Source organism: Ovis aries, chromosome X, assembly GCF_016772045.2.
Source record: "Ovis aries strain OAR_USU_Benz2616 breed Rambouillet chromosome X, ARS-UI_Ramb_v3.0, whole genome shotgun sequence".
Lineage (NCBI taxonomy): Eukaryota > Metazoa > Chordata > Mammalia > Artiodactyla > Bovidae > Ovis > Ovis aries.
This window is the reverse complement of record NC_056080.1, coordinates 71,515,473-71,541,258: the sequence shown is the minus strand read 5'-3', so window position 1 is coordinate 71,541,258 and position 25,786 is coordinate 71,515,473. Positions and strand designations below refer to the sequence as shown.

The 25,786-nt window shown below is 37.2% G+C and overlaps 1 protein-coding gene and 1 pseudogene across 4 annotated transcripts in view; one reads left to right on the top strand and one right to left on the bottom strand.

The window, feature by feature from the left end:
* BRWD3 (bromodomain and WD repeat domain containing 3) overlaps positions 1-25,786 on the top strand; it is a 163,616-nt gene that overhangs the window by 103,913 nt on the left and 33,917 nt on the right. For all 4 annotated transcript variants that reach the window (XM_042242418.2, XM_004022220.5, XM_042242416.1 and 1 more), the window contains 10 exons: positions 1,371-1,478; positions 7,054-7,178; positions 9,430-9,512; positions 10,548-10,659; positions 11,610-11,671; positions 11,775-11,930; positions 12,612-12,732; positions 13,772-13,897; positions 13,985-14,063; positions 18,239-18,295. In XM_042242418.2, coding sequence (XP_042098352.1) covers positions 1,371-1,478; positions 7,054-7,178; positions 9,430-9,512; positions 10,548-10,659; positions 11,610-11,671; positions 11,775-11,930; positions 12,612-12,732; positions 13,772-13,897; positions 13,985-14,063; positions 18,239-18,295 — 1,029 coding nt within the window. The remainder of the gene's footprint in view (positions 1-1,370; positions 1,479-7,053; positions 7,179-9,429; positions 9,513-10,547; positions 10,660-11,609; positions 11,672-11,774; positions 11,931-12,611; positions 12,733-13,771; positions 13,898-13,984; positions 14,064-18,238; positions 18,296-25,786) is intronic.
* Positions 5,180-6,500, bottom strand: LOC105605518 (tubulin alpha-1C chain-like; annotated as a pseudogene).

The following is a 25,786-nucleotide window of genomic DNA, read 5'->3' as shown; positions in this document are numbered from 1 at the left end:
AACATGCACCCCCCTCCCACCTCCCATAACATCTCTGTGGGTCATCCCCATGCACCAGCCCCAAGCATGCTGTATCCTGCGTCAGACATAGACTGGCGATTCAATTCTTACATGATAGTATACATGTTAGAATGCCATTCTCCCAAATCATCCCACCCTCTCCCTCTCCCTCTGAGTCCAAAAGTCCGTTATACACATCTGTGTCTTTTTCCTGTCTTGCATACAGGGTCGTCATTGCCATCTTTCTAAATTCCATATATATGTGTTAGTATACTGTATTGGTGTTTTTCTTTCTGGCTTACTTCACTCTGTATAATCGGCTCCAGTTTCATCCATCTCATCAGAACTGATTCAAATGAATTCTTTTTAACGGTTGAGTAATACTCCATTGTGTATATGTACCACAGCTTTCTTATCCATTCATCTGCTGATGGACATCTAGGTTGTTTCCATGTCCTGGCTATTATAAACAGTGCTGTGACTAATCTCAAAAATATACAAGCAACTTATGCAGCTCAATTCCAGAAAAATAAATGACCCAATCAAAAAATGGGCCAAAGAACTAAGTAGACATTTCTCCAAAGAAGACATACGGATGGCTAACAAACACATGAAAAGATGCTCAACATCACTCATTATCAGAGAAATGCAAATCAAAACCACAATGAGGTACCACTTCACACCAGTCAGAATGGCTGCGATCCAAAAATCTGCAAGCAATAAATGCTGGAGAGGGTGTGAAGAAAAGGGAACCCTCCTACACTGTTGGTAGAAATGCAAACTAGTACAGCCATTAGTCTGTTTCTTCAGAAATCTGTGGAGGAGAACTGTGTTTTGGGGCTTCCCTAAAAGCTCAGTTGGTAAAGAATCCACCTGCAATGCAGGAGACCCCAGTTCAATTCCTGGGTTGGGAAGATTCCCTGGAGAAGGGATAGGCTACCCACTCCAGTACTCTTGGGCTTCTCTGGTGGCTCAGCTGGTAAAGAGTCTACCTGAAATGCAGGAGACCTGGGTTCAATACCTGGTAGGAAAGATCTCCTGGAGAAGGGAAATGCTACCCCCTCCAGTATTCTGGCCTAGAGAATTCCATGGACTTTATAGTCCATGGGGTTTCAAAGAGTTGGACATGACTGAGCAACTTTCACTTTCTCTCTGTTTTTATTATGCAGTGTTTAGTGCAGGGCTGCATAGGTATAAGTACTGAATGAACATTATTTAACACTGACAAGTAACTTTATTGTATAATTTTTTTTCAAAATTATGATTACATATTTTGTTAATCGAAGAGGACATTTGTGGGAATATATTGGGATGTATAGAGTGGCTAAATGGGATGCTGCTGTTTAATAACTCATTCTTTTTTGTTTTAGCTTATATATTTTAGGCAAGGACATGAAGCTTATGTACGGGCTGTAAGAAAATCAAAAACATACAGCGTTAATTTACAAAAACAGCCGTGGAATAAAATGGATCTCAGGGTAAGTTTGCCAAATTAATAAGCTATGTACTGAAGTATCTTGGAATTAAGTTACTTTCCTGTATGCTTATTCTCAGTTTCTGGATAGTTCAGTGTTGATTGTATGTCCAGGATAAGGTGATGTACCATGCTCCTGTACAGCTGAATCCTGTGGGCCGCATTTTGTTTCCTGGAATTTGTGTGCCACTTGTTGTCTTTTTTGACCTAATTTCCTTCAAGCTTCAGGTTCTCTGGTGTATACTATGTACTTCAAGCAGTGCAGTAGTTCCATGGTGTGGATATTTTCCTTAGCAGCTTTGTGCTTTCTGGAGGCTCTGTAAATTGACTGCATGCATGGACTACAGACACCCTCAAGATTCTGGCAGCTTTAGGATATAGTAAATATCATAAATCCTAAGAAACTCATACCTTTGTGGTTATTGTTGTCCTGTCACCCAGTTGTATCCAACTCTTTGTGACCTCATGGATGATGGCAGCATGCCAGGGCTCTCTATCCCTCACCATCTCCCAGAGTTTGCCCAAGTTCATATCCATTGCGTTGGTGATGCCGTCCAACCATCTCATCCTCTGATGACCTCTTTTCATTCTGCTCTTGATTTTTCCCAGCATCAGGGACTTTTCCAGTGAGACAGCTATTCACATCAGATGACCAAAATAGTGGAATTTCAACTTCAGCATCAGTCCTTCCAATGAGTATTCAGGGTTGACTTCCCTTAAGATTGACTTGTTTGATCTCCTTGCTGTCCATGGGACTCTCAGGAGTCTTCTCCAGCACTGTAGTTCAAAGGCATCAGTTTTTCAGTGCTCCACTTTCTTTATGGTCCAGCTCTCATAACTGTACATGACCACTGAGAAGATCATAGCCTTGACTGTACGGACCTTTGTTAGCAGAGTAATGTCTCTGCTTTTCAACATACTGTCTAGGTTTGTCATAGCTTTCCTGTCAAGGGGCAAATTTCTTCTGATTTCATGGCTGCAGTCATCATCTGCAATCATTTAAGAGCCCAAGAAGGGGAAATCTGTCACTACTTCTACCTTTCCCTCTATATTTGCCATGAAGTAGTGGGGCTGGATGCTATGATCTTAGTTTTTTTTAATATTTAGTTTTAAGCCAGCTCTTCCACTCTCCTCCTTCACCCTCATCAAGAGGCTCATTAGTTTCTCTTCACTTTCTGCCATTAGAGTGGTATCATCTGCATATCTGAGTTTGTTGATGTTTCTCCTGCCCATCTTGACTCCAGCTTATAACTCATCCAGCCTGATATTTCTCATGATGTACTCAGCATATAGATTATGCCAACAGGGTAACAGCAGACAGCCCTGTTGTAATCCTTTCTCAATCTTGACCCTATCAGCTGTTCCATACAGGGTTCTAATTGTTGCTTCTTGACACACATACAGGTTTCTCAGGAGACAGGTGAGATGGTTTGGTATTCCCATTTCTTTAAGAGCTTTCCACAGTTTATTACGATTCACACAGTCAAAAGATTTGGCATAGTCATTGAAACAGAGGTAGATTTTTTTTTTTGTAATTCCCTGCCTTTCTCTATAATCCAGTGAATGTTGGCAATTTGGTCTCTGGTTCCTCTTCCTTTTCTAAATCCAGCTTGAACATCTGGAAGTTCTTGAGTCACATAATCCTGAAGCCTGGCATGCAAGATTTTAAGCATGACCTTACTAGTATGGAAGATGAGTGCAATTGTCCAATGATTAGCACATTCTTTAGTTGTTTTGTAATGATGCTTAACAGGAAGGATAGAAGAGAGAATGTGTATATTTATTGAAATAAAGATTTAGGCACTTCTAAAAATTCCAGAAAAACATCTATTTCTGCTTTATTGACTACGCCAAAGCCTTTGACTGTGTGGATCACAATAAACTGTGGAAAATTCTGAGACAGATGGGAATACCAGACCACCTGATCTGCCTCTTGAGAAATCTGTGTGCAGATCAGGAAGCAACAGTTAGAACTGGACAGGGAACAACAGACTGGTTCCAAATAGGAAAAGGAGTACATCAAGGCTGTATATTGTCACCCTGCTTATTTAACTGATATGCAGAATACATCATGAGAAACGCTGGACTGGAAGAAACACAAGCTGGAATCAAGATTGCTGGGAGAAATATGCAGATGACACCACCCTTATGGCAGAAAGTGAAGAGGAGCTAAAAAGCCCCTTGATGAAAGTGAAAGAGGAGAGTGAACAAGTTGGCTTAAAGCTCAACATTCAGAAAATTAAGATCATAGCATCCAGTCCCATCACTTCATGGGAAATAGATGTGGAAACAGTGTCAGACTTTATTTTGAGGGGCTACAAAATCACTGCAGATGGTGACTGCAGCCATGAAATTAAAAGATGCTTACTCCTTGGAAGAAAAGTTATGAGCAACCTAGATAGTATATTCAAAAGCAGAGACATTACTTTGCTGACTAAGGTCCATCTATTCAAGGCTGTGGTTTTTCCTGTGGTCATGTATGGATGTGAGAGTGGGACTGTGAAGAAGGCTGAGCGTCAAAGAACTGATGCTTTTGAACTGTGGTGTTGGAGAAGACTCTTGAGAGTCCCTTGGACTGTAAGGAGATCCAACCAGTCCATTCTGAAGGAGATCAGCCCTGGGATTTCTTTGGAAGGACTGATGCTAAAGCTGAAGCTCCAGTCCTTTGGCCACCTCATGCGAAGAGTTGACTCATTGGAAAATACTCGGATGCTGGGAGGGATTGGGGGCAGGAGGAGAAGGGGATGACCGAGGATGAGATGGCTGGATGGCATCACGGACTCGATGGACATCAGTGAATGAACTCCGGGAGATGGTGATGGACAGGGAGGCCTGGCGTGCTGCGATTCATGGGATCACAAATAGTCGAACACGACTGAGCGACTGAACTGAACTGATGCTGATTTCTGTAACAAAGCTTTTATTTGTACAAAAATAATGGTGAACAAGTCACAACAGTGCAATAGGTAGAAAATAAAACAACCACATTAACAAAGTGCTGAAATAAATACTAACCAGGAGGAGAGGACAGGCCCTCATGGGGTGTTTCTGTCACCGGGATGTGTGGGGTTTGTCTTCGTAGCCCAGAGCCCAAAGACTCATGGAGCCACATACTCAGACTAAGTTGCATTGGACCCAGTGCCTGTAAGTCAAATGCCTCGGGTCACCAAGGTCGTGGTGGGGTCAGGACCACACTGACTCCCAAGGAAGGCCATTTCCTAGTGCTCAGCCTGGACTACTGGGCATCCAGCAGCAGTTCACTGAGCCTGTGTGATTTCTTATTTTAAATTCTAACCCTGTGGTTATAGTAAATTTTAGAAGTCAACTTATTTGTGGTATAAGACCCTGGACTTTGGAATAAGATCTGAATTTCAATCCCAGCTCTGCTATATACAAGTGTGTAACTCTAAAAACATCACTGTACCCATGAGGCTCTGTTTTGTCATCATTAAATGTGACTAATAACAGTATTTAAGGATGGTATTTAAAATAATATTGTAGCACTCAAAATTGTAAGTCCTTTTCCCAAACATATACATAGTATGTCCATCTGCCTAATTACAGACTGTATTTCTGCTAGAGGAATTATTTTTTAAATAGAGTTATCAATAGAATTTAATATTATTGACAAGATAGGGCTGCATTGGGCAGCTCCACAGAACACAAATTAGACAATCCCAAGAGTTTAAAGTTGTAATAGACAGGTTAATATTTTCTAACCTCATCCTCTCCCTCAGTCCTATGCACTTCAACCTCCTCATAATCCTTCTCAAAGGCATCCATGTCCTCATGACCCTCAGAAAACTCTTCTTTCTCCATGTCCTCACCTACATACCAGTGAACAAAGGCAAACTTGGCATATATCAGGTCAAATTTGTGATCCAGGTGAGCCCAGGCCTCAGTATGCGCAAAGCTCATTGTACTTTGGCTTGATCTCCACCAGGTAGCACAGTGGGAGACTGATAATTAATGCCAACTTTGAATCCATTGGGGCACTGGTCCACAAACTGGATGCTGCACTTGGTCTTGATTGTGGCAGTGGTGGCACTGATATCTTTTGGAATCATGTCACCATGGTACAGCAGGTAGCAAGCCATGTATTTAGCTTGGTGAGGGTTACATTTCACCATCTGGTTGGCTGGCTCAAAGCAAGCATTGGTGATCTCTGCTACAGAAAGCTGTTCATTTTAGGCTTTCTCACCAGAGATGGCAGGAGCATATGTGGCCAGAGGGAAGTGGATGCAGGGGTAGGGTACCAGGTTGGTCTGTAATTCTGTCATATCTACATTCAGGGCTCGATCAGATCTCAGGGAACTAATGATGGAAGACACTACTTGTTGGCTTTGAGACAGTTAAGACTAGTATAGATTGGGCACTCAATATCGGGATTTCTATGACAGATGTCATAGATGGCCTCATTGTCTATCATGAGGATACAGAGTGCTCCAGAGTGGTGTGATTGGTGAGGGTGGAGTTGTAGGGTTGAACTATAGCTATGAAAACCTGGGGGCTGGGTAAATGGAGAACTCCAGCATGGACTTCTTGCCATAATTGACAGAGAGATGTTCCAATGGCACGAAGGTAAACCCAGAACCAGTTCCCCCACCACAGCTGTGGAAAAGCAAGAAGCCCTAAAGACCTGTGTATTGGTCAGCCAGTTTCTGAATTCAGTCCAAGACAAGGCCAATGATCTTCTTGCCAATCATGTGGTGACTGTGAACATAATTATTGGCAGCATCTTCCTTGCCCTGATGAGCTTCTTTGTGTGGAGGAACTGGCGGAGGGTGCTAGTACCAACTTCATCAGTGACCGTGGGTTCCAGGTCTACAAACACTGCCTTGGGCACATACTTGCCAGTGTCTGTCTCACTGAACAAGGTGTTGAAGGAGTCTTTTCCTCCTCCAGTGGTCATATCACTTGACATCTGGCCATCAGGCTAGATGCCATGTTCCAAGCAATAGAGCTCCCAATAGGCATTGCCAGTCTGTACACCCGCCTAGCCAATGTGGATTAAGATGTACTCAATGCATGAATGAAACTTGTAGGGTTCTGTAGGAATTGAGGAGGCGAGGGGATGGCCACAAAGATTTCACACCAAGTAGTGACTAGAGGAGTGATTCTTAACCAGCAGAAAACTTCTTAACTCTCCAGAGGAAAACCTAGGAGTTTGTTCAAAATACATATGACTGAGCTTTACCCTAGATATAGTGAACTCAGTTCCATAGTAGTAAATAGGGACTTGAATTTTAAAAAGATTACCAAGGGGATTCTTCTGCTTATCCTTGGTTTAGAGCCATGCACTAAACTACAAATTGCTGTTAAGGGGTCAAGAGCCATGTCTTATTACCTTTAACGCTTAGTGGAATGCCTCAAATCTGGTGGGTATTCAGATAATTTTAAAATTTAATAATTTTAAAATAAAATTTATCAGATAATTTTAAACATTTTAATGGAGTATAGTTGATTTACAATACATTTCAAATAATTTTTAAATTGTTCAAATAATAATGAAATAATATGCAAATGTTAAGCAATTACTTATATTGAAATTAATAATTTTTTGGTATTCTCATGAATAGGAACAAGAGTTTGTTAAGATTGTAGGAATCAAATATGAGGTTGGACCACCTACACTATGCTGCTTGAAGCTTGCATTTCTGGACCCCATTTCAGGCAAAATGACTGGAGAATCTTTTTCCATTAAGTGAGTATCTGTGCTGGCTCGTGTGTGTGTGTGTGTGTGTGTGTGTGTGTATGTATTTTAATTCCTGACATGTATTCCTGATGATAAAGAAAACATGACAGCACTACGGGCTTTAGAGTTTTAAAGACCATGGTTTAATGTTCAATTCTTGTTTTGTTTTTCCACTTAATAGGGTCACAAAGAGTCGGACATGACTGAAGCAACTTAGCATGCACACGATATAGATATAGATAGACAGATAGGTAGATATATAGATAGATAGATAGATCAACTGAAATAAAAACATACAACATGAGACCTATGGGTTTCAGTTTTATTTGGGAGCTTGCTGAGGACTATAGTCTGGGAGATAGCCTTAGACAACTCTGACAAGATGTTCTCAAGAGGTAGCAGGAGCAGAGCCAGGGTACATTTGAAATTTTTTTGGCTGGGAAATACATGTAGTCAGGCATGCATATTGCTAGTTATTGGTAGTCACAAGGATCAAATATCTCAGTGATTTTAGTGTTCTATATATGGAAAGATGCAAGAGTGCAGGGTCATTGAAATTCTTCCTTACATAGGCATCTTAACTATCTAAGAGTCCATATATCCAAAACACAGAATGCTTCATCTTGAATTCCTTTCAGGGTGAACTGTAGATCAACAACTACAGTGGCTAATGACTTGATTCTTTTATTGGGATAGCCAGAGTTCTTTTTTTTTTCCCCCCCATAAGATGACTCTCATTGTCTTTAACTTCATTCAGAATGGTTTTTTTAGGTTGTATTGTGACAGCTGTCATATCAGTGAGCATTTAAAAAAAATAAAACTGGTGAATTTTTGTGTAGCCATTATAATATTGAAGATGGAAGAAAAAGAGGAACATTTTTGGCATATGATACTTTATTGTTTCAAGAAAGGTAAAAACAACTGAGATGCAAAAAAATGATTTGTGCAATATATGGAGAAGGTGTTGTGACTGATCAAACATATCAAATGTGGTTTGTGAAGTTTTGTTTTGAAGATTTCTTGCTGGACAATGCTCTATGGTCAGTTAGACCAGTTGAAGTTGATAGTGATCAAATTGAGACATTAACTGAGAACAATCAAAGTTATACACAGAGGAAGTAGCAGACATTCTCAAAATATCCAAATCAAGTGTTGAAAATTGTTTGCACCAGCTTGGTAATGTTAATCACTCTGATGTTTGGGTTCCACATAAGCGAAAAAAATCATCTTGACTGTACTTCTGTATGTGATTCTCTACTGAAACAAGGAAAAAATGCTCCATTTTTAAAACAAATTGGGACAGATGATGAAAAATGGATACTGTACAATAATGTGGAATGGAAGAGATCATGGGGCAAGTGAAATAAACTATCACACAACCACACCAAAGGCTGGTCTTCATTCCAAGGAAGGTGATGTACATATAGTGGAATTGGAAGGGAATTATGAGCTCCTTCCAGAAAACCAAATAATTAATTCCAACAGGTACTACTTCCAATTAGACCAACTGAAAGCAGCACGTGACAGAAAGCTTCCAGAATTAATCAGCAGAAAATGCATAATTTTCCATCAGGATAACTCAAGACCACATGTTCCATTGACGACCAGGCAAAAACTGTTACAGCTTGGCAGGACAGTTCTGATTCATCCACTATATTCACCAGACATTGCACCTTCAGATGTCCATTTATTTCTGTCTTTACAAAATTACCTGAATGGAAGATATTTCAATTCCCTGGAATACTGTAAAAGGCATCTAAAACATTTTTTTTGTTAAAAAAAATTGAAAACTTTTGGGAAGATGGAATTATCAATTTGCCTGAAAAATGGCAGAAGATAGTGGAACAAAATGGTGATACACTTAAAGTTCTTGGTGAAAAATGAAAAATGGGCCTTTAATTTTTACTTTAAAACCAAAGGAAGATTTTGGCCAACACAGTATATGATCAGTTGTCTCAAGACATTTAGGCATCATTAGTTTTGTTGGAGATATACTTACACATTGGATAATGTAAGAAATAACAGTCGTACAAGATAGGATAAAAGTAATATAGTGATTTAAGGTCATAAGTAAATATTTAAGACAAACCGATCAAACACATGGGGTTTAATTTAATTAAAAGCATTTGTATGGACCTTGAGGTTTGCAACAGTTTGCTCAATAACTCCACATTAAGCATATATATCCCTGGATATTTGGAAAGTGACATATACTGTTGTATCTGTATACTGAATCACATGTACTTTATTTTCTCTTCAGGTATCATGACATGCCAGATGTCATTGACTTCCTTGTGCTACACCAGTTTTATAATGAAGCCAAAGAAAGGAACTGGCAGATAGGTAAATATAGAATTCCCACTTAAATATTGTTTGAAGCAGAGTAACTTTTAAACTGAATTAACAGTGAGAAATTTTAGACTGAAAAAGCTGTTAGCCAAATTAGAAAAATTAAATTTTTATTTTCAGTTATGTTTAGGTGATTGTATGTACTTTGTATGTGTTATAAAACCTTTTCTGTGAATATCTATTCTATTAGAATACAAATCTAAATTAAAATGAAAATCTGAAGTTTCAGTTGCCTTCATATGGAGTACTTAACACTTGGGCTCTTAACAGACCTTTACTGATTGTGGCTTTGTCTCTCTCTCTTTCTCCTTCCACCTCTCTCCCTTTTTCTCCCTTTCTCTCTTTACCCCTCCTCTTGTCTCCCTGTCTATTCCTTCCACCTTCTCTAGCTATTTAATCTTGGGCATGATTTTAACCTCTCTGTGCCTCACTTCCATTATCTATAAAATTGGAATCACATCTGAACATACCTATAAGGTTGATATGAAAGATAAATAATATGTAGAAAGAACTTAAAATGTACCAGACACAGAGCAAACACTGTATAATTATCTGCTATTAGTAGTTTTTTTTTTCTGTTAGTATCTTCTATCTTTTCTAATTGAAAGAAACATTTTTATCCACATGGTTCGTTTTATATTCCTTAGCCATTTAGAGGCACAAAACTAGTATGAAGAGATTTTTAGAAACAAAATGGTAAAACAAAAAATAAGAGGAAGGAAAAAAAAAAAAAAAGAAACAACTGTGGTGTTACATGTGCAGTACAAAAAGCAGACTGTCTAATGATGATCCCTAGTAATTGAAAGAAGTTAAATTATATGTAGTAATATGTGATTTTATTTCATAATAATTATTAGCACTTGGAAATCAAAATCCTTGAAGAGAGTACTATGGAATACTCAGATTGAAATCTGTAATAATGCTGGATACAATGATGCTATTATATTCATCAAAATGTACAGTTTAGACTGGGAACATAGCAATTATTCTCAAGAGCACTCTTTTAAGATTTGTTTTAAAACATTGTAGGTGATAGATTCCGCAGTATAATAGATGACGCCTGGTGGTTTGGGACTGTAGAAAGTCAGCAACCTTTTCAACCAGAGTATCCTGATAGTTCTTTCCAGTGTTACAGTGTTCAGTAAGTACAGTTATGGTCTTTTACACCTGATAAAATACTTTGGTACTATATGGACTTTCTATAAACCCTGCTTTACCTAGTCTTATAAGACCTATACCTGTAAGGAAGGAATCATAGTACTTTTAAGGAAGGAATTTGATGATAAACTTTCTGGTGCAATATGCATGCTAAAACAAAGCAGAAACTGAATACTTATTTCTGCCTCCTTAGTTCCTATGTTTTCTCTTAAATATTTCTATTTTCGATAAGAATTACAACTATTATTTCATAAAGAATACTGAAATTAATTCAGTGTTTAAAGTGATTGTTTCAGCTGGAATATAATAGTGAATATTTATATAGTCTTTTATTTGATGGTATAAGTTCTAGTCAAGGGTGAGTGCATTACTTTTGGATATAGTGATACTATTTGTCTACATTTACTTCTATTCTTCATGAAATACCAGAGTTGTACGATTCCTAATAAATAAAACTTTCTTCTTAAGAATGATGAAACATGTTTATTCTGTGAAGATTGACTTTTAGTCTTCATATTGTAGATCAAAAGGGAATAGTAAACTTTTGGAGAAGCTATAATAGTCAACCTGGTAGAAAAAAGTAGATTATCTCACAGAAATAAGTGATGTATTAAATTGAGTTTTTAACCTAAAAGGAATTTTCCAGTGATAACTTTTTATTCTGTACCCTGGCTTAACATTGAATGTATGCTTGGTTGGAATTAAAAAAAAAAAAAACAGAACTAAGAATAAGTTTAGGGCTCTCTAATTTTCATATTAGTGGACCATGTTTTCTCTGTTAGAGGGTTATCATTTTCTTTGTGTAAGCGAAGTTATACTTTAAAGAAAGTATATGCCCCTTTCCAGATTTCACCCCCAAGAAGTCCTCCAAATTATGCTAGTATGTAAAAGTATCATGTGAATTTGATTTGTATCTTGTTATTTTTTTAATAGCTGGGACAATAATGAGAGAGAAAAGATGAGCCCCTGGGATATGGAGCCAATTCCAGAAGGAAGTAAATATGCTTTTAAAAAATGAATTCTACTTTTTCTAAAAGAAGAATAGCAATAGCATTATTCTGAAAACTAATTATTTCTGATTTTTTACCTTATGCATAGCTGCCTTTCCAGATGAAGTTGGTGCTGGTGTTCCTGTGTCCCAGGAGGAACTGACTGCTTTGCTATACAAACCTCAGGAAGGAGAGTGGGGGGCTCATTCCAGAGATGAGGAATGTGAACGAGTTATTCAGGGAATCAACCACCTTCTTTCCCTGGGTATGGTGAATGTGAAAGAATATTAAGAAGATGAGAAAAGAATGTTAGGAAGATGAGAAGGAATAAGGAAAACCAGCAGAATTTAAAGTTCTGTAAAAGGAAATGCAGTTTTTCACTATATACTTCTAACTCAAAAGGCACAGTGATTCTAGTTTTAATAATATTTTTGTATGCTTGGTCAAAGTAATGACTTGCAAACCTTTTCAGTTCTGGGGTTATAATAGTGAAGGCATGTAAGTGTCTTTTACTTTTGTGAGCCATCTTGGCTCTCTAGCTATTCTCTGAGCCTAACTTTGGGTGGATTTTTTTGGTAAAGACTGTGGGTGGAGTAATCAGTTTTGCTCCATAACTAGTTATATTTTCTGAAGTATATCACATGAGACAATTTGGCATTTATCCAGAAAAGACATAAATTTGAAGTTAAAAAAGTTCTCCAATAATTTTGTCTTGTTTTTATCTGATTTGAACCAGTGTATCATGTATGATTCATAGATAATATGTCCAAATAAAAAGAATAACATTATAATAGTATTGGTCTAATTTTTGCATAATTTAATCATCTCATTTTAGTAATATAGTTTTATATTGCCCACACTTCCTATTTATATGTGGTTTTTGTTTGTTAACATGAGATGTTAGTGTTGTTTATAACTATCTTTTCTGATTTTGTAAATATTGTAGATTTTGCCAGCCCCTTTGCTGTTCCAGTGGATCTCAGTGCCTACCCCTTGTATTGTACTGTAGTTGCTTATCCAACTGACCTCAACACCATCAGGCGGAGACTTGAAAATCGCTTTTACAGGTTTGTTTAGTTTTTACCATTTCCTATAAAGCTTTTAGCTTTATGTCTTTTGCTTTCGTTTTTGCATGATGATACACTGAGATCTTTGTTTTTATATTGTAAAATAACCACTCAGAAGACCCACCTCAAAATTTCTTTTGAAAATTTGAAACAATTGATTTCCTTTCCTTCAGGAGATTCTCAGTCTTCCAGGGTAAAAAGGAGTATGGACAGGGAGAAAATTATGACTAGTACAAGTCACAATTGAAACAATAATTACAGTTAACTCTTAGTTTATTAAAAGCAGATTAAGGGGTTTGTGGATTCATCCTGATTATGGTGCTCCAGAGTCTTTGAGCATGTTTTAAATCCCCTGTTGGGAAATTAGGCAGCAGTTAAATAGATTTAATCACCAGCCCCAAAATGTGTAAAGAAAAAAAAAATCAAGTTGTTTTTTTCTTCTGTTTTGCTGAAAGTTATGCGATTATGGGGAGACGGTGGAGGGCAGCTTTTGTTCTCTCTCTCACCCTCAAGTCTACTGTGTCCTAACAACAATTATTCCATGAAATTGTTATAAATAATACCATGTGCGTATATCTTATAACATAACATTACCTGTAATTTCTTTAGTAGTCTATTATCATAACAGCAACTGCATTAAAATATGTGTCCTTTTCTACAGCCTGGCTTCTTGATTTTTGGTCTTCTCGGAAAACTAAACATTTTTTTGTTGACTTTATCAAAGCACTGTTTGTTTCTATTTGTTTCTTTATATTTGGTCACATCACTATTTACCATAATGTCATGGGTCAGTTCTCTTCCAGGTTTTAATATCCAAGTTTATAATCCAGTGGTTCTGAACTCATGCCTGTGCTTCAAATACTGTAACTATATACTTTTATTGGTGCATATTAGTCACGCAGATATATTGAGTCACAAACATATATTTGAACACCTTTGATGTTTCATGATTAAATGCCTAGTTGTTCTATATTGTCTAATTCTAGAATAGACTTTGAATGTATCGACCAAAAGTAACAGGGTATTTTTGCTTTCATAGGAGAATATCAGCATTAATGTGGGAAGTACGCTATATTGAGCATAATGCTAGGACTTTCAATGAGCCTGACAGTCCTATAGTTAAAGCAGCCAAAATTGTAACTGATGTCTTACTTCGATTTATTGGGTAAGAAGCAGTTTTATCTTCTATAGAGGCTGACTTCTGAGTTTTTAAAATTTATTGAAGTGTATTTTAACTTATCTTGTTTCTCAGGGATCAGAGCTGTACTGATATACTGGATACTTACAATAAAATTAAAGCAGAAGAACTAAACAGCACTGATGCAGAGGAGGTAAGAATCACAGCATGACCAGTAGGCATTAATTCCTTTTCTGTCATTTAAAGTACATTGGGTATTATACATGAGTGTTGTAACTGGGTATTAGCAACGAATCTGATTTCTGAAAGCTCGCTGAGCACCTGCATCTTTTTGTATTAGGTTCTTTAAACTATATTTAGATAGTGTATACCAAAAGTGTAGTGGTGCTGGAGTGTTTGTTCAGAGAGAGGTGGCCATTCATCCTTTTGGACACAGTGGTTTCAGTATTGAGAAATCAATCCTTTATATTCCAGCCCTTGAAAACAGGACAAAGCACTAAACTGTGTTTTAAATGAATGGTTAGTTGATGGAAATTTTAGTAGGGATTAATTTTCTATACTACATACATATATATATGTATATATATAATATTAAAGTATTTTATAATTTTAGACTTGAAAGTCTCTATTTTTAGTAGTTTCAAGGAAATGCTGTTTGATTTCCTTTGTGGAAATTTATAAACATAAACTAGTTTTTCTTAATGAAATGAATTAGTATTGTCAGCAGACCCTCATGTATCTTATTTCCCCACCCAGTCATATCCCTGATTTACACTAAGTTATTTTTGACTAGAGGCTATGATAGAAGCAAAAACCAGGTTAAGAGGCTGAAACAATAATGGAAAATGACAATTCAAAAATATTTTATGGAAAACAATTCATCCCAGAGATAAGTGACTCAAATATGCTGGATTTTATTGCAGTGGCTATGATTATACAGAGGTAGTTTACATGTTTATATTTTCTGTACTGTTAATTCTCAGAATGGTAAATCTCTAATAGTTTTTCAATTTTACAAAAACGTGTTTGACTATAAAATGTTGTAAGTATTATTGAAGTTAAATGCTATTTATATATTAAAGACAACTCAGATATGCCAATTAGATATTATCCTCCTGAAACTAATAAAAAATTTATCATTCTTATACCTGATATTTTCTCTAACCTTTAATATAAATGCGTTTTGCTCAGAATTTGATGTAGCAAGAATTTCTCCTCAAAATAACATAACTTGGATTAGAATAGGAAAGTAAAGTAAAATATAATTCAGCAAGCTTATTTTTTCTTTTTCTTTCCCTTCCTTCCAACATTTAAATTCTACGCTTTAAACAAATTGCAGTTATACAATACAGTGTTATCAACTAAAGTCACCATGTTTTACCTTAGATCTTTATATTCTCAGACTTTATTCAACTTATAGCTAGAAGTTTGTGTCTGTTTACCACCTTCTCCCTGGCCCCTCCCAACATCAGTCCACTACCCAACAACTTTTCTGTATTCTGTTTCTGAGTTTGACCTAAAAAAAAAATTCTACATATAAGTGATACCATGCTGTGTTTGTCTTTCTCTATCTGACTTATTTCACTTAGCAAAATGCCCTCAAGTTCCATCTGCATTGTCACAAATGGCAGAATTACCTTCTTTCTTATGGTTGAATAATATTCCATTGTGTATATGTGTATATATATACACCATATTTTCTTTGTCTGTTTATCTGTTGACAGACAGATTATTTCCACATCTTGGCTATTGTGAATAATGCTTCAGTGAACACGGGAGTGCAACTTTATACCTTTGATATCTTGTTATTACAGAAGTGAAATTGCTGGATCATATGGTGTTAATAGTTCTATTTTTAATTTTTTGAGGAACTACCATATTGTTTCCCATAGTGGCTGTACCAATTTATATTCCCACCAACAGTGCACAAGGGCTGTCTTTTCTCCACATCCTCGTCAACAATTCTTATTTCTTTGTCTTTCTGATAATAACCATTCTAACAGGTGAGAGGTGATATTTCATTGTGGTTTTTATTTGCTTCTCCCTGATGATCAGAGATGTTGAATACCTTTTCAGGTACCTATTGGCCTTTTGGATGTCTCCTTTGTGAAAATGTCTATTCAGTTTCTCTGTGCATCTTTCATTAGGTTATGTGTTCTGCTATCAAGTTGTTTATATATTTAAGTATTAACTCCCTGTATATGATTTGCAAATATTTTATCCCATTTGGTATATTGCCTTCATTTTGTTGATGGTTATTGTTTGCTGTGAAGAGCTTTGTAGTTTGATGTAGTCCCAATTTTTTTAATATAAATTTATTTATTTTAATTGGAGGTTAATTACTTTACAATATTGTATTGGTTTTGCCATACATCAACATGAATCTGCCACAGGTATTTATTGCTTTTGTTGCCTTTTATTACCTTTGGATTTTGTTAAATCCAAAAAAATCATTGCCAAGACCAGTGTCAAGCAGCTTACCCCTGTGTTTTCTTTTAGGAGCTTTATGGTTTCATGTCTTATATCCAAATCTTTAATCCATTTTGAGTTGTGTTTAATGTATGGTGTAAGATAGGGGTCCAGTTTCATTCTTTTGCAGGTGGATTTTTTTTCCAGTTTTTTCAGCACAATTTATTGATGAAATTATCCTTTCTTCATTTTATATTCTTGATTCCTCTGTTGTACATTAATCAACCAATATGTATGGTTTATTTCCGTGTACTTTCTGTTCCCTTGATCTATATATTTTATGTTAATACCATACATTTTGATTATAATAACTTTCTAATACAGTTTGGTATCAGGAAGTGTGATGCCTCCAACTTTATTCTTCTTACTCAAGATGGTTATTAGAATTCTTTTTTGTGGTTCTATATGAGTTTTAGGATTGTTTTTCTATTTCTGCAAAAAATACTGTTGGGATTTTGATAGGACTTGCATTGAATCTGTATATTGCTTTAAATAGTACAGATGTTTTAACAACATTAATTTTTCATATCTGTGGCATGTAATACCTTTCTATTTATTTGTATATTCTTCTATTTCATCAATGTCTTATAGTTTTCAGTGTACAGATCTTTCAACTCCTTGGTTAAATTTATTCCTAGTATTTTATTCTTTTTGATGTAAGTATAAATGGCATTGTTTTCTTAATTTTTCTTTCTGATAGTCCACTGTTAGTATACAGAAACATAACCTATTTTTTGTATGATGGTTTTGTATCCTGCAATTTTACTGAATTTGTTGATTAGTTCTAACAGTTTTATGGTAGGGTATTTAGACTTTTCTATATGTAATACAATGTCATCTGCTAATAGAGACAGTATCAATTTTTCTTTTTGATTTAAATTTTTGTTTTTATTGATTAATTGTTCTAGCTAAGACTTTCAATACTATGTTAATTAAAATAAAAGAGTGAGCATTCGTGTCTTGTTCCTTATCTTAGAGGAAAAGTTTTCAGCTTTTTACAATTGACAATAAATTAGTTGTGGGTTTTTCATATATGACCTTTTTTTTTAATGTTGAGATACAGTCCCTCTATACCTATTTTATTGAGAGTTTATATCATGGATGGATATTGCTATCCTCAGAGTAGCATTCTGGGTTAGAATAGAAAATTAAACTAAAATGTAATTCAGCAACTTCAGAAAGGGAAACTAATGGCTTGTGAGCTACTTCTCTTCTTTTTGAAAAAAAAAATTCATTAAGGTATAGTTGATTTACAATGTTGTGTTAGTTTCAGGTATACAACAAAGTGAATCTGTTATACATATATGTAGACCCACTCTTTTTAGATTCTTTTCCCATATAGGCCATTTCAGAGTAGTGAATAGATTTCTCTGTGCTATACAGTAGATCCTTATTAGTTATCTATTATGTATATAGTAGTATGTATATGTTAATTCCAGTCTTCCAATTTATCCCAACCCTTTACCCCTGGTAACCATAAGTTTATTTTCTACACCTATAGCTCTATTTCTGTTTTATAGATAAGTTTATTTGTAACATTTTTTTTTAGATTCTCCTAGGCATTACCTTTGTGCTTCACCATCACCAGATTAGTAGTAGTGTGTGGGACTTGTCTCTTTGTATTACAAATCTATCCCTCAGGGTGATACTTCACTGAATCTTATTTTTTAATACATATTCTTATTTTCCCTATAGAAAAGAAGTTTGTTTCTTGAAGTAGCAAAAGATTATAGCATGCAGCTGAAGTTGAGAGTGAATCTTTCTCCCACCTCTGTTCTGCTGCCTGCTTCAATGAGGGAGTTAATTATGATTGTATTTGCTGTTTCTTTGTAAATGTTTATCTAGTTTATAAGACTAAATATAACAATATCTTCTCCCACTCTTCCCTTTTAATTTTAGGATACAGAAATGGTTGATTTAGATTCAGATGGACCTGGAACTTCATCTGGAAGAAGGGTGAGTGGATAAATGAACTGCTAATCAGAAAAAATTCAAGCTTCCTGCATCAAGGATCCCTAAGATCAACTCCACAAATTTGGAGAGTTGCTAGAAAGACTTATAGAACTTAGTATATATACTTGTTGCTGTTGTTTAGTTACCAAGTCGTGTCTGAGTCTTTTGCAACCCCATGAACTCTAGCCTGACAGACTCCTCTATCCATAGGATTTCCCAAACAAGAATACTGGAGTGGGTTTCCATTTCCTTCTCCAGGTGATCTTCTCAACCCAGCAATCGAGCCCATTTCTCCTTTGGCAGGTGGATTCTTTATCACTGAACCACCAGGGAAGCCCTGTGTATACTTGTTAACTCATTGCTAAGGTTTATGACAGTGACAAAGTAAAGATACAAAGCTGGAACACAGGGGAAAAGATACTGGCAGAGCCTGGAGGAATCTATATGCAGATTTCCTTATGCACTCTCTCTCCTCTGAAAGGCCACACAGAGTACACTCTTTCCCCACAATGAAAATGTAGCAATATGTAAGTGACTAGGGACTCAGTTCCTAAAGAATTTATTGAGGACTTGTTATGTCTACTTCATCTGACTAATCCATGCCAAGATTCCAGACTCTCAGAAAGCAGGAAAGCACGGGAAATTTATAGGAAAGTGGGTATACAACACAAATAACATTGTTTGTACTAACTTGGGCACAGTAAACTACTTTTATCATTAAAGAAAGAGTTCAAGTCCCAAGTTCCTAGACACTAATCAAGGGCTAACCTGACAAGCAAGGCCTGTTAAAGATAGCCTCAGGTCTTTTATGTTAACTCCGTTCTACACAACTTCTACTCTATGATAATTAGACAAACATTTGTTATATGTAAGGAAAATATTTCCTTTCAAATACTAAAAGAGAATGTATACAAAAGACAGAAAAATAGTAAAGCCTAGAGTATATTCTGATGACAAAGAATTTACTTTAAAATATACATATTGTTCAAGTGTTATTTTGAGAAAATTATGGTGCCATTGTCAAATATTCTTAACTACCAGCAAAGATTAAGGTATTAAAATCATTGCCCTTGTACAGGAAAACTTAGTTCCTCTGTGTTTAAGATTTGGATTTTCTCAAAATGAGAATTCAGAATACTAGAGTTCTTGCTGTTTCTGTGAATATAATAATCTAGTTTTTGTTTATATTTTTGCCAGAGGGAATGATATTTAATCAAAACTAAGAAACTTTTAAATGGGTGCTGTAAGGCGAGTCCAGACAAAAAGAGAGCGAGCCGGGTGGTCAGGCAAGAAAAGGAAATTTATTAGAGGGAAAAGAGAGGGTGACTGGCTCTTAAGGAGAACCAACATTCTCCCTTTCTGACAGAGTCCTTCTTATACCCCACCAATGAAAAATTCTCTGAAGGGGTGGTCACGGTAGCCGAAGGTCTGGAATCTGGTGGTCTCGCAGCTTGAAGAAGATAGGTGCCAATGAGATAACAAGATGCCATTTGGGAAATTTGGTCAGTCTCACAGATCACTGTGATTTATTCTTTGTTTGCGAGGTCAACATAATGAGCCATCTTATCAATGAGACCCCATGTGGGTCCTGTCATTCCAATCTTTTTGATTTAGGATAAGGGCCAAAAGTCAATCTTCTGTAACTGCCAATCTTCTGTAATGGGACAGGGGTATTGTAGGGGTAAGATAAGAAAAGGGTGAATTGCGGATCAAGGGGATTTGTGTAGAGTTGAAGTTTTTGATAATCTGAGTGAGTTAGCAGTAGCTCGTGGATGGTTTGGTTGGTGAAGGCTTGTAAGTGATCCTGAAGAAATTTTGAAAAAAGATGCATTAAAATGGGCCAAAAGTTAGAATAAGCGTAAAGTAGAAGGAGAAGTCCTAGAAGGTAGGATCCAAGGCATCCAATTCCAATTGCTTAACCAGTTTTCCCATGAATTACTGAGGTGTTGGCGTATTCTCGAGACTCTGTTTGTCAAATTTCTTGCTGCTTCCTTTACAACGCCTGATTTACTGGTGTAAAAACAGCAGGCTTCCTCCAAAAATAGTCATAGGCCTCATTTTTCTGCTGTGAAAAAGTCTAATCCTCTTCTGTTTTGGAGGACCACGGCTGCCAGGGAATCTAGCTGGTTTTGGATAAAGCTGTTAGGTATTTCTTCTAGGCTGTCAGTGAGGTCTTTAGAAAGGTTTTGATAGTAATTTAAAGAAGTTTTGAATCCTGTGGTCCCTGTCCTAATTATAGTGGCTATTCCTAAACTGATTAATAGAGGAATGAATTGAATTGCCTATCTGGGTCAGTTATGAGTTAGTGGGATAGGAGGGATCTGATTGTTAGGAGCAATAGAAATATCGGGGGCCAGATATACCAGGGTACATGTTCCTGTCCAGTTAGTGATAAGTGAAAGTTGCTCAGTCGTGTCCAACTCTTTGCGACCCCATGGACTATACAGTCCATGGAATTCTCCAAGCCAGAATACTGGAGTGGGTAGCCTTTCCCTTCTCCAGGGGATCTTCCCGACCCAGGAATCGAACTGGGGTATCCCGCATTGCAGATGGATTCTTTACCAGCTGAACCATAAGGGAAGTCCAGTTAGTGGGAAGACATAAATAAGTAGTAGGTCCACATAAGAAAAAACAATTGCAGGAATAAGAAGACAACAGCTGAAATCGATAGCAAATAGGAGTCTTTCTGGGAACTTGTCAGTAGTCTCTGAAACTGACAATGAACTCACCAGTGTAGCCCCTACAAGAAGAGTATTTACACAATATGCAGAAGGGTGTCTTCCTGAGAAAGTAAGAAAATGTCCTGCAGTTTCTGAGACACGATAGAGAGATGTGAAGTGTGATTACAGAGGTGTGGTTGTATAGTTCCTAGTTGAGGGTAAGAATTGTTTATAGAGTTTTGTCCGGTAAAACAGAAAGGAGCCTATTATTGTAGACAAACGTCAGAAGCGGTGGGTGTTAGGAGCAGTAACCAGGCTAGATCAGAGGGTGGGCTTGGGATAGTAATAGAGGCTTTGAATTTTGAGAGAAGGTCTCTCCCAAGAATAGGAGAGGGGCATTTGGGATTATGAGAAAAGAATGGGAAAATGGGGTATCTTAATGTGTGCAAGGTAGAGGCTCCATTATTAGTGGTATAGATATTAAACAGTCAACCCCCATAACAGAGACCTGAGAGTCCTTGGTTTCTCCGGAGTAGGCAGGCATAGCAGAGTAAGTGGCCCCTGTGTCAGTGAGAAAGGAGATTGGCTTACCTGCCACTGTAAGAGTTACCCTGGGCTCCGTAGGGGTGATGAGAGTTGGGGGACTGGGGTCCTGAGCACCTTCAGTCTTCAGTAGCAAGTCCAAGTAGGCTGGGAAGAGCTGGGTTGGAGGACTCCTGCTGAAAACCAGGAGGAGATATCTGGATCCCTGGAAGGGAATTTGGGCAGTCGACCTTCCAATGTCCCTTTATGCCACAGCTGGGACATGGACCTAAAGAGGACCTTGGCTTCAGGCATGAGCAAACCCAGTGGCCTTCTTTGCTGCATTTGAAGCAGGGCCCAAGTGGCTTCCTTTCTTTGTTGGTTGATGGAGGCTTGGAGCCACTAGGGCAGTGGCTAAAAGGTGGTATTTGGCCTGATCTCGTTGGGCCTTCTCTAACTTTAGCTGTTCTTCCTGGTTATTGAAAATTGTAAAGGCTAAATAACTCCGCGAGTTGGTGATGGACAAGGAGGCCTGGCGAGCTGCGATTCATGGGGTCGCAAAGAGTCGGACACGACTGAGTGACTGAACTGAATTGAATTGAAATTTATAAGGTCTTGTTGAGGGGTTTGAGGGCCTTCTGCCTTTTTTAGTTTCTTTTGGATATCTGGGGAAGACTGGGAGATGGGTGTTAAGGACAATAGTGCCCTCTGCTGAAGTGGGGTCTAATTTTGTATATTTTTGTAGTGCTTCAGTTAACCTGGCTAGAAATTGTGCTGGGTTTTTGTCTAGCCCCTGAGTTATTTAAAGGCAGTGTTCGCTCTGACAATCTGGAATTGGAACTATGAGATCCAAAGGCTGAATCTAATTTGCTGCTGCCAAGAAAAAGTAAACACAGTGGTACTGTTTGAGAGAATGTGCATTCTAAAAATTTGTGCAAAATGAGTTGAAGAGCTTGTCTTATAAGGATGTTAAAAGAAGACACAGTTCCTAGAAAGGTTTCTGTGTGTGCAGCAGAGGAGGACTGGATATACAGGCACATAAGCGTCCACTAGGTAGCATTAATATGTGAGAATAGAGGGGACATTGTCCTGGATTCCAATCTTCAACTCGCTGTTGTCCATATGTGCATTTTTGGAAAGTCATTTACTGTCTGTGAAATAATTTTTCCTTCATAAAATTTTGTGTTGGACACAATTCTAGCTTGACTTCTTATATTGTTATCTTTTTCTCCAGGTGATAATTTATTTTAAAATTCTATTCAATTCCCACCCATTGATATGTATTACAGTTTAATCTACTGCTTTTTTGGTTATGTTCTATAACATTTGTTATCAGTAAGATCAGTTCCTAATAAATAAACTGTAAATACCATAGGGCACAGACTGTATATAAACTTGATAGTGCCACCAATGTACACACACGTATATACAATATGTACTTATATATCTAGGGGCTTCCCCGGTGGCTCAGACAGTAAAGCATCTGTCTGCAATGCAGGAGACCCGGGTTTGATCTCTGGGTTGGGAAGATCCCCTGGAGAAGGAAATGGCAGTCCATTCCAGAACTCTTGCCTGGAAAATTCCATGGATGGAGGAGCTTGATAGGCTACAGTCCATGGGGTCACAAAGAGTCGGACTGACTCTTCGTGACTCAGTGAGTGGATTGAGCGATTTCACTTCACTTTATATGTATATAAGCATATATGACTATGTGTGTAATATACATACACACACATACAAATATATTCAAAAGGCTAGAGAAGACACTGTGCCTATATTTGAGAAAAGTCTTGATAATTATTTTGAAATGTATAGTGTGAAAAAAGTCCTATACTATTTAAAATCTGCCAACGTCATTACAAAATTTTTCAACATTTATCCAAGAAACAAAAGAGCCACTAAAAGAATAATTACACACGTATAATAAAAATAGATTGAGCTATTCAAATTGTATTAAATTGTAAAAAAAGAATTTGTTAAGTGGTTAGAAAGGAAAAAAAGCAGTCAGATCTATTCTTTCAGTTCGCTCTTAACCTATCTGTGTGATAAAGCATCTTATTGATGCTGTCAGAAATTCAAGACAGCATCACTTAATATTATGATAAAAAATTATAGATGATCATTTTAAGTGTTAAGGTTGATGTTAATTATAGTTAAGTACCTCATTAAAATTTAAAATTTTTTCATTTGAATATTGTAAATGATTTTAACATACATTGACATTAACTTTTATTTTTTGATTACACAATTAGTTTGTATAAAGACAATATAATTATTTTTTTGAGACTTCCATACAGTTTATTATAATAGTGGGAAATTTTTCCATAAATTATATTCTTGCCAACACTTCTTATCTTTTGTCTTCTTTGATAATAATAAAAATCCTAGGCTCAAATTGACTTCTCACTGTGGTTTTGGTTTTTATTTTCTAATGATCAGTGCTATTGAGCTCATTTTCACTTATCTGTTGGCCATTTATATGTCATCTGCAGAGAAATATCTATTTGGTACTTTGCCCATTTTGAAACTGAATTATTTGTTTCTTTGCTATTGAGTTTTAGAAGTAACCTATGTATTTTGCATACGAACCTCTTATCAGATATGTTTGCAACTCTTTCCTCTCATTCCATTAGTTACCTTTTCTTTTATTGATTGTGTCCTTTGCTATGCAGAAGCTCTTTAGTTGGATGTAATCTCACTTGTTTAGTTTTGCTTTTGTTTTCTGTACTTTTGGCATAGCATCCAAAAATATCATTGCCAACATCAACATCAAGCAGCTTCTTCTTTGTTTTCTCCTAGAAGACTTATGGTTTCAATCTTATGTTTAAATTTTCAATTAATTTTCAGTTTATTTTTACGTGTGGTATGACATATGAATCCAATTTCATTCTTTCACATGTGGCTATCTAGTTTTCAGAACACCTGTTTATATGAGCGACTACCATTTGCTCATTATTCTTGTCACTCTTTTGAAAATCAGTAGACCACATATATGTGGGTTTAATTCAGAGCAATTTATTTCATTCTTTTGGTCTATACATCTGTTTTTATGAGGATGCGTAGACTTCCCTGGTGGCTCAGACGATAAAGCATCTATCTACAATGTGAGAGACCTAGGTTCAATCCCTGGGTTGGGAAGATTCCCTGGAGAAGGAAATGGCAACCCACTCCAGTACTCGTGCCTTGAAAATCCCATGGACAGAGGAGCTTGGTGCAGGCTACTGTCCATAGGGTCACAAAGAGTCAGGCATGACTGAGCGACTTCACTTTATAGACCAATAGAACAAAATAAAGAGCTCAGAATTAAAAACTGACTTTCATTAGAACCTAATTTGAATGCACTAACTAAAAGATTGCCAGGAGAAATATCAATAACCTGAGATATGCAGATGACACCACCCTTATGGCAGAAAGTGAAGAGGAACTAAAAGCCTCTTGATGAAAGTGAAAGAGGAGAGTGAACAAGTTGGCTTAAAGCTCAACATCCAGAAAACAAATATCATGGTATCTGGTCCCATCACTTCATGGGAAATAGATGGGAAACAGTGGAAACAGTGTCAGACTTTATTATTGGGGGCTCCAAAATCACTGCAGATGGTGACTGCAGCCATGAAATTAAAAGACGCTTACTCCTTGGAAGAAAAGTTATGACCAACCTAGATAGCATATTCAAAAGCAGAGATATTACTTTGGCGACTAAGGTCCGTCTAGTCAAGGCTATGGTTTTTCCAGGGGTCATGTATGGATGTGAGAGTTGGACTGTGAAGAAGGCTGAGTGCCAAAGAATTGATGCTTTTGAACTGTGGTGTTGAAGAAGACTCTTGAGAGTCCCATGGACTGCAAGGAGATCCAGCCAGTCCATTCTGAAGGAGATCAGCCCTGGGATTTCTTTGGAGGGAATGATGTGAAGCTGAAACTCCAGTACTTTGGCCACCTCATGTGAAGAGTTGACTCATTGGAAAAGACCCTGATGCTGGAAGGGATTGGGGGCAGGAGGAGAAGGGGACGACAGAGGATGAGATGGCTGCATGGCATCACTGACTCGATGGATGTGAGTCTGAGTGAACTCTGGCAGTTGGTGATGGACAGGGAGGCCTGGTGTGCTGGGATTCATGGGGTCGCAAAGAGTCAGACACGACTGAGCGACTGAACTGAACTTAACCAAACTGAGTTATTTCCTGGAGCTTATCAAAGTTGATGGCTTTATGCCCCGCCTTTGGAAGGCCCACAATGAGACAAGCAGCCATGTGATTACAGGCTGCTCATCCAGGTCTCCCTTCCTGGTAATCCCAGTTGGGATCTTCTCAGGGGA